This window comes from Sprattus sprattus (assembly GCF_963457725.1).
Source record: "Sprattus sprattus genome assembly, chromosome: 14".
Taxonomy (NCBI): domain Eukaryota; kingdom Metazoa; phylum Chordata; class Actinopteri; order Clupeiformes; family Clupeidae; genus Sprattus; species Sprattus sprattus.
This window is the reverse complement of record NC_137912.1, coordinates 4,506,156-4,516,155: the sequence shown is the minus strand read 5'-3', so window position 1 is coordinate 4,516,155 and position 10,000 is coordinate 4,506,156. Positions and strand designations below refer to the sequence as shown.

Genomic DNA, 10,000 nt, shown 5'->3' with positions numbered 1-10,000 from the left:
CTTTTGAACCGTATGACCGATTTTCAAAAATGAGGTACTATTGGATTCCCTGGATCAAGTCGAATTAAACACACCCTATGCCCCCCAATGACCAGACTGGACGCTCATCGCCCCCCCCGGGTAATTTGAGTTTGAGACCCTTGATATAACCTGAGTGAACATACATTGTTAATCATACATGTCTGCAACAGACTTGGAATCTAGTCATATCTTTAAATTCCCTCTAGGTGGCGACAGTGTTCATGGATATGCCAGCACGTCCAGAAAACGTGACAAAATAGGTTAAAAAAAAGCAGTACATGTATTTCTGGTTAATCCAAATTCATTTTAAATGTTGCATGATTGCACAATGTCAATATATGCAGTCATGCACAGATATAGATATCTCTCTCTACCCCCCCTCCCCCCGACACAGAGAAAAAAAGCCACAAAATAACTAGGTAGTCTGACTGACTCTGGAGAGAAACATAGATCTGCATCTAGAAGATGATAGAAGATGATTGCTTCACTTTAGATGATTGCTTCACCTGTGCACAAGACACACACACACACACAAACACACACACACACAAACGCACACACACAGAGACACACACACACACACACACACACACACACACACACACACACACACACACACACACGCACTAAAATGCACCTACAAAACTATCCAAACTGCTTTCACTACCTATGTGGGTGGAGCACATGTGACTGTGACATGGGGGGGGGGGGGGGGGGGGTGGTCACATATTCTCAGAACATAAATCTGGAGGACGTTTCCCAAATAAGTCACTATGCACCTCAGAGTGTACCACGAGCATGAATCACTGACAAACAGTTTTTGCTTTGGTCATCTTTGAGTTGGTGTGTGTGACAACAGCGATAAGTGTGTTGGTGGCAGGAATATGGGCGTATTTGTGGGTGTGTCTCACAGTTCTGAACACTCTGTGAAGATCAGAGAACACGATCAATCAACACACTGATGGCGTGCATTTCGGAGTGTTCCAGAGATATAAAATGATACAGCCAATCGGCCAGTGTTTATTCTCTGTCTCAAATCTCTGGCACAAAGTTTTATAAGCTATCACACACACACACACCATGACACATACTCTCACACATGTGCAGACCCTGACAAAGCACACCCACAGACACACAGACACACAGACACACAGACACACAGACACACACACACACACACACACACACACACACACACACACACACACATACACACATAGCACAGACACCAAGGCCCTCTACACCCACACTTTTGTCTCTCTTCCATTCTCACACAACACTGCCTTACCCCCAGCAAACAGCAACACCCACATGTTCTCACAATGTGAAGGGAGTTCACCCTCAGAGTTTGAGCGTAGACTGTCTGATGTCACTCCTGTTCTCCCTCCGGTTTCCTCTGCCAGACACACACACACACACACACACACACACACACACACAGACACACAGACCTCCCATCACAGCCAGCACCACCGTTTATAAAACACTAAACGGAGGCACAACCAGATGTGTCCTCAGAGAGAGACAGAGAGAGAGAGAGAAAGAGAGAGAGCGAGAGAGACAAAGAGGATTTTTTCATTATCCCATAGTCTAGAACGAGAACTACTAGTTCAGAAGAACTGAAGTACTAAAACTCTTCACATCGGAAGAGAACCCGAGTGGGGAAACGAGAGAGATAGAGAGAAAAAGAGAGAGGATGTATTCATTAATATCAGCATACCTGGAAACGGTTTGTACTTAAAGAGAGTGTGAGCAGAAAAGAGAGCGATAGGGTGAAAGAGAGAGGATGGATTCATAAATACTTAGATACCTAGGTCTTCGTTGGAGTTCTGGACATATGCAATCAGTTTCCTGGGGTCCACACTTGACACCACTCTGTTTTAAGAGGAGTATTGCTAGAGGACACAGCCTGCTTCAATAGACAGGTAAGTCATTTTTTTTATTTTTTTGAGGCTGAGTGTCATGATTTGATGTTGATTACTGATGATCTGATGATCTGATGGTTTAAAACAGTCAATGACAAACACTCCGTTATCAGTAAGCAGAGGAATAGATATATAATATAAGAGTTTGCATTCAAACTGTTCATTCTGACCATGTATTTAGTATTAAAACACAACTTTGGCTTTCCAGTCTAAACACAAAAACACCCATTCTCTTTGAAGTATAATGCCCTCAGGATTTGGTTGTAAATTGACCAGTATAAACTGAAAAAGGTGACCAGAGTACCAACGAGAAAAGAAAGGAAAGGACTGAAAAGAGAAGGAGGAGAGGGACAGAGAGAGAGAGAGAGAGAGAGGAGAGGGACATAGAGAGCGAGAGAGGAGAGGGACAGAGAGAGAGGGGAGAGAGGAGAGGGACAGAGAGAGAGGGGAGAGAGGAGAGGGACAGAGAGAGAGGGGAGAGGGACAGATAGAGAGAGAGGAGAGGGACACAGAGAGAGAGAGAGAGACAGAGAAGAGGGACATAGAGAGCGAGAGAGGAGAGGGACAGAGAGAGAGAGAGGCAAGAGGGACATAGAGAGCGAGAGAGGGACAGAGAGAGAAAGAGAGAGAGGGGAGGGGGACAGAGAGAGAGAGATATAGAGAGGAGAGGGACAGAGAGGAGAGAGGGAGTGTAACACCAGGGTTGTGTCACAGGGGTCAAGCGATGGCCATAAGACTGGAGGAAAGAGAAAGGGAAAGAATGAGAGAGGAAAAGAAAGAGAGAGGGACAGGAGATGAGAGATGAAAGTGTTATTTGGTTTTCTAGGCAGTGTTGGTTCAGATGAGTTCATGTCCATGTGTGACGTGTGTGTGTGTGTGTGTGTGTGTGTGTGTGTGTGTGTGTGTGTGTGTGTGTGTGTGTGTGTGTTTCACTTAAGCTGTCCTTGAATGCTAGGGGAGTACACACACACACAGACACTCATACACACTGGTGTACTTACAGTTGCAAAGTAGAGGACAAAGTAGTGTCAAAGTAGACTTTATCTTTGTGTACACTTTTTTTTTTCCACAAAGATATCAGTTCTGTCATGACTTCACTGCAGTACTCTTATCCTGTGGTCCGTCATAGACATAAACAATATGTGATGAGGACTTCACTCCAGTAATATAATGCTGTGGTCTTACATACACATAAACAATATATGAATATGTTAACCCTTGTTGCTACACCAACTAAGTAAGTAGGTGTTAGTGCCTAATGTTATGCATTTTCTTAAAAAAAAAATGTTTTTGCTGAATGTTTATTTTCAATACAGGATTGCATGATAGATATAAAATAAGCTGATAGATGTGGGTAAACATTTCATGTTTGAATCAAAATGCGTGTGACAGCGAGATAACGGACCTTGGACACAAACAACCACACACTAACACAGTGCTTAGATAGTGACCGGACAAGTGTACAAACAAGTGAGCCGTCTGCATGGGTCAAGTTCGTTTTCAATGTTTTTAATTTATTTGTTATTTTTTCAGAAAGGAAACACCCCAAAAAGGAGACAAAACACACTTTTTTTAAAACAACAGAAAATAAATAAGACTAACCTTAGTTCACATGTTTACTTGGCATCTATGTATGTTTGTAACAAATACACTAAACCTCCAAACATCAGCATGTAATGAATGAGTTTCTTTCTTATTTCTATTCCTAGTCTTAAAGTATATCTTCTCGTTTTTTGTTATTTTTTTCTCGTTTGATGACAGACGTATGTTATGGATCAGGAGGAGTCTGCTATGGATCCTCAGCTCCCGGAGAAGAGGTACTGCGTCTCCCGGCCGATCTACTCCACCCCAAGCTTTGAGGTGGACAGCGAGCGGCAGGAACGGCAGGACAACAGCAGCCTGCGGCAGATGCTCACCAGTTCCTCTGGGTAAGTTCTGCAGCTCCACCATCACTATAACATAACTTCAACTTTATGATAACATTACTTCAACTTTATGATAACATTACTTTAATTTCATTGTAACATTACTTCAACTTTACTAGCACATTACTTCGTCTTTATGATAACATTACTTCAACATTACTATAAAAGAGGGGATGATGTTGAATCCCCAGAAAGGACTGTATTGCTGGTTACTGATTGTTGAGTGACAATCGCCACAGGCTGTCCGGTAAGAACAGTGCAAGAATGCCAATGTCCAATGTTGTTTATTGCCACACAAAATGAAGACTTGATGGAACAGGATGATGAACAGTGAATATTGAATGAATGCTGGAATTATCCGTGTAAAGGACTTCTAACACACATGAATCAGTGGTTTCTATGGAAATGATATATAACAAATATATACAAACATTAGCAATTATGTACAACAAGAATGAATATGATATATATACAATATGAATGTTACTATGAATGAAATGCGGATCTGTCCCTTAACCGTGCCGTGTAACGGTGAACATTCCATAACAACTGGAATACAAATGCTACAGATGAACTGATAAATGTAATTAACAGATACTATATACAATGACATGAACGACACATATAGCAAACACTCACTTCTTAAATGACGCACGGCAAGTGAATGATCGCAAATGAAATGTCCAACAAACTCCAGCTCTGCTCCCACAAATCCTTGCTGCTCCTCTCTCCAGCTTCTTGACCAACAAAATGGCCAGAGAGAAGGGCGGGCTTATATAGCCCAGAGAGGGGCTGAGCGGCATGTCCAGGCATGCCTCAGGGGGAGTCTAGAAACTGTCCCCTTGAAACTGTCTTGTGGGGTGTGAAATTCCACAGTTTACGACCCCCACGAGGTCCCGTGAGTGGCCTACACCGCAGGGTGCACTGCTGGATGCAGCTGGGAGAGCAGTCTTTTGTACAATTACTATAACATTATTTCAACTTCATGGTAACATTACTTCAACTTTATGATAACATTTCTTCAACTTCATGGTAACATTACTTCAACTTTACTATAACATTACTTCCACTTTATGATAACATTACTTCAACATTACTTTAACATTACTTCAACTTTATGATAACATAACTTCAACATTACTATAACATTACTTCAACTTCATGGTAACATTACTTCAACATTACTAAAACATAACTTCAACCTTATTATAACATGACTTTTAACTTTATGATAGCATTAGTCCATCAACATCACTCCAATACTTCTATAACATTTCTTAAACTTTGCTTTCACCGTACTCCATCTTTACTTCAATATTACTCTTATTGTTACTTAAACATAATCTACACTTGACTTTTGCGTTTCTTCATCACTTAGATGATTAGAGCTTACAGCTACTTCAACACCATGGCAACATGAGCTCAAGATTTTTGACATTTCTTCAATGCCTCAGTGTTACCTCAATATTAAATAATTATTATTTATGAATTAATAATTGCAGGTGCTACTTTCACCAAAGGGAAATGTAGGTTCTTTAAATGGTCTGTGTCTTGCAGATGTTCAAGCAAGAGCTCTCTCCGGATGCTAAAAAGATGTCTGCCAATCATCGACTGGCTCTCAAGATACCCAATTAAAGAATGGCTCCTGAATGATGTCATCTCTGGAGTAAGCACTGGACTGGTTTGCAGCTTACAGGGTAAGTGCTGGTTATCACCATAGACATAGATGTATATATACTGTATATATATATATATATATATATATATATATATATATATATATATCTATGGTTATCACTGTCTGGTATGGAGCAGGTGGATGATGTAAGGGTCAATGTATTAGGCTGCACTTTCAAGTAGCCTGTGTAATTCTGTTAAGAAAGTTATTATTTAGCCCATGTTGTTACAAAATATACTTATGCTTAGAGTTAATTGTTGCTATTGTCTTAATATTTGTTGTGTAGGCTGTGCTTTATCATATGGATAAGTTTACCATATTTTGAGCTGAGTAAAACTGCATAAATGCTGACATACAGTGGGAACTGACCCTTTGTCAGTTATTTGAAAGTCAGTTTGTATGTATGTACAGTAATAGGAGTATGTGTCACTCTGTGCTGACCGAGGCCCCCTGTTGGTGTCTTACAGGTATGGCATATGCCTTGCTGGTGTCAGTGGCTCCGGTATATGGACTGTACTCTGCTTTCTTCCCTATTCTCACCTACTTCCTGTTTGGGACCTCCAGGCATATATCTGTGGGTAAGCTTCTCAAACACACATACACACACATACACCTGCATGCACGCACATTCATGCACATTCACACACACAAACACACACACACGCAGATATAATCAGTGTGCACTACACCACCGAAGAAACGTGACTGGAACTAAGAAACCATAACACTAGAACCATAACAATCGAACCATAACACTAGAACCATAACACTAGTTCCATAACAATAGAACCATTCTTAGGACTGAGGCTGGAGGACAGACAGAGACTTGTCCCACATAACTAATATTCAATGTTTAATAATTAACAATTAACCTGTTATATGTTTCTATACCACATTGTTACCATCTATGACTTATTGTTTGTTTTTTATTTATTTATGTTAATTGTGCTTGCACATTTTATGTAAACAAGCTTTGGGAACGTTGTATTTTAATGCAGTCATGCCAATAAAGCCTTTTTGAATTTGAATTTGAATTTGGCTTGTCCCTTCCCGCAGGTCCCTTCCCTGTGACGTGTCTGATGGTGGGGTCGGTGGTGTTGAGCCTGGCTCCTGACAACCCTTCTGTCCTCACGGGGAACGTCACAAACCCCAACGGCACACAGGAGGACCTGGAGGCCAGGAGGATCATGGTGGCGTCAACCATGACTGTGGTGGTTGGGCTGTTTCAGGTACACACACACACACACACACACGCACGCACGCACGCACGCACGCACGCACGCACGCACGCACGCACGCACGCACGCACGCACACACACATACACGATTGCAGACTTTATGCAAAATACATTTTCAGTGAGCATCATAAACATAAACATATTATTTATCTTACCACAGCATAAACACCTGTCACATTTAAACTAGCATGGGGATTTTACATTCACATTTAGTCATTAAGCAGACGCTTTTATCCCAAGCGACTTACACATGTATACACATTTACACTGATGGCACACTGCACATCAGGAGCAATTAGGGGGATCAGTGTCTTGCTCAAGGACGCTTCGACAGGGACCTAGCAACCTTCTGATTACTAAACGACTTCTCTACCTCCTGTACCAGTGTCGCCCACATTTTGTGGTGTGTTGCACAGTGACATCACCAGATGTTTCTTTCCCAGGTGGCCATGGGCTTATTGCAGGTGGGCTTCCTGGTGCGGTACCTGTCCGACCCACTGGTGGGGGGGTTCACCACGGCGGCCGCGCTACACGTCTTCATCTCGCAGATCAAGATCGTCCTCTCCGTCCCCACCGGCAGCCACAACGGCCCCTTCTCCCTCTTCAAGGTGAGGCATTCTTAAAACATTTTTATTATTAATTCAATCATAAATAATAATGATTTAATATTGAGGTAACACTGAGGCGTTGAAGAAATGTCAAAGATCTTGAGCTCATGTTGCCATGGTGTTGAAGTAGCTGTAAAGTAGGCCTAATAAAGTTTATTTTTTTTAATGCTCTCTGAGTCATTGAGTGCGAAAAACATCTGCCGAATAGCTGGACCGTACCTTAACGTGTAAACAAATATGACTTGGTTGGCAATGAGGAGTTGATTCATTGTGTGACTAAGTGACTTGGTCATTACTCACAATGATGAAAGAGGATTTCTGAAGGAAACGTAATCAGTGAAGCTGGGAGGACGTACTGTTTCTCCATTAAAGTAACCCTAACCCTTGATCTGTTCATATGCGTTGGGTTCTGTCTGTTTCTACATTAAAGTAAGGGTCTATTCATGTGCGTTAGGTTCTGTTCCTATCAGAACACAGTGTCATTTACCTTACACACATTCACATTAAGATACGTAACAGTATCATTTTAATTCACAAAACTGAGTAAATACAGAATACACTTAGAATATAAAAGGTAACTGTGGGTGTGCGACTTAACACTTCATTTAATTTTGCAGTGTATTAGGTCTGTAAGAATACATTACACCCAGTGGTGTAGTGGTCCCTGGAGAAATGGGTATACTCTTAATTTTTTTAAGCAGCCCATACAGCACAGGATAAACGCCCCGTTTTGAGAAGTGGGTATGTGCAATGCTGACTGAAAAATAAGTGGGTATACTCCGTATACCTGCGTATACCCTGGACTACACCACTGTCTATACTCATTACTCCTGTCAAAACTGGCTGCAGTTGTTATCCTTCATGCACAATGCATAACAACGACAGATGATTTGCTTTTGGTTTCTTGCCACAGACACTCATTGATGTCTTCACCAACATTCATCAAACAAACGTGGCTGATCTTGTGGCCGGTTTGCTGACGATCGCCGTAGTGATGGCTGTGAAAGAAGTCAACGCCAAGTTCCAGCACAAGATTCCCGTCCCTATCCCCATTGAAGTTCTGGTGGTATGTCATGCAGAGAGCGCTGTTGAGATATGGTATTCACTTATGGGGTCGAGGGGTCTGATTGAGTAGTCTGATACTCAGTAGAAACTGGGTGTATCGCTAAGTTTATTCATGCACTTCCTCGTGCACAATTACTGAAAAAAAGCACCAATCACCGGTGATCAGATCTAAATGGCGAGGAAAAGAGGATACAGGTCATTTCTCACACCCTAATATAGTTCCACTCTCTCTCTCTCTCTCTCTCTTTCTCTCTCTCTCTCTCTCTCTCTCTTTCTCTCTCTCTCTCCCTCTTTCTCTATCTCTCTCTCTCCTCCTTTTTCTCTCTCTCACTCTTTCTCTCATGTTCCCTCCTCATCCTCCCATCCCCTTCTCTCCAACTCTTGTCACTCGCTGTCATTTAAGAACCATCTTTCTCTCCGTTTTCTTTCTTTTTCTCTCCCTCCCTCTCTCTCTCTCCCTCTCTCTCTCTCTCTCTCTCTCTCTCTCTCCCTCTCCCTCCCTGCCTCTCTCTCTCTCTCTCCCTATCTCTCCCTCTCTCTCCCTCCCTCCCTATCTCTCTCTCTCTCTCTCTCCCCCTCTCCCTCTCTCTCTCTCTCTCCCTCCCTCTCTCTCTCTCTATCTCTCTCTCTCAGACGGTGGTAGCTGCAGGGGTTTCTTACGCCGTGGACCTGGACTCCCATTACGGCGCCAGCATTGTCCGTAGCATCCCGCGGGGGTGAGGGAACTTCCTGACTTCCTGTGTGTCTCTGTGTGTGTGTGTGTGTGTGTGTGTGTCTCTGTGTGTGTGTGTGTGTGTGTGTGTGTGTGTGTGTGTGTGTGTGTGTGTGTGTGTCTGTGTGTCTGTGTATGTGTGTGTGTTTGTGTGTGTGTGGGTGAGGGATTTCCTCCGTCCTGCTCGGAGAGAGGAGAGGACGTTCTGACCGTTTTTTTTTTTTTTTATTGCCAGACTATTATTATCACCCTCCACACACACACACACACACACACACACTCACACACATACATCACACACACACACACACACACACACACACACACACATCCATTAAGTTACTCAACAACAGACGCCATGCGAGGGCTTGTAGACTCTGAAACGTAATCGCCAGAACAATGACACTAAGCGACAGTTTAGAGGCGAACATCCAACGAAAACAGAAGAGAAACAAAAGAGACAGATACAAATTGTGGCAACATTATCTGGGTCTGACTTCATATCAAAAGCTGAAAATGCAAGGAAACATACAGTGCCCTCCACAATTATTGGCACCCTTAGTGAATGTGACCAAAACAGGTTATGAAAACATTATGTCTTTGCTGATTAGTCTCTTGGTCTTTCACTCAAAATATTCACAAAAATCTTTTCATTGAAGTAAAATTATTAAAAGAAAAAAAAATGTTGATATTAAATAAATATTATTCTCCAATATTATTGATGTTTGTTGCCAAAAAGCTTTATTTTGGTCTCATCTGAACATATAACTCTATAATCGAAGTCTGACTTACATTTGGCAAACTGTAGGCACTTTAGTTTGTTGTTGA

At 42.1% G+C, this 10,000-nt stretch overlaps 1 protein-coding gene across 2 annotated transcripts in view; it reads left to right on the top strand.

Moving 5' to 3' along the window:
• The first annotated feature begins 1,567 nt into the window (after positions 1–1,567).
• Positions 1,568–10,000, top strand: part of slc26a4 (solute carrier family 26 member 4) — a 17,995-nt gene continuing 9,562 nt past the window's right edge. For both annotated transcript variants that reach the window (XM_080850978.1, XM_080850977.1), the window contains exons 1-8: positions 1,568–1,946; positions 3,708–3,874; positions 5,429–5,568; positions 6,017–6,127; positions 6,606–6,778; positions 7,231–7,395; positions 8,309–8,461; positions 9,094–9,176. In XM_080850978.1, the coding sequence (XP_080707104.1) occupies positions 3,717–3,874; positions 5,429–5,568; positions 6,017–6,127; positions 6,606–6,778; positions 7,231–7,395; positions 8,309–8,461; positions 9,094–9,176 (983 nt within the window). In that variant the 5' untranslated portion in view covers positions 1,568–1,946; positions 3,708–3,716. The remainder of the gene's footprint in view (positions 1,947–3,707; positions 3,875–5,428; positions 5,569–6,016; positions 6,128–6,605; positions 6,779–7,230; positions 7,396–8,308; positions 8,462–9,093; positions 9,177–10,000) is intronic.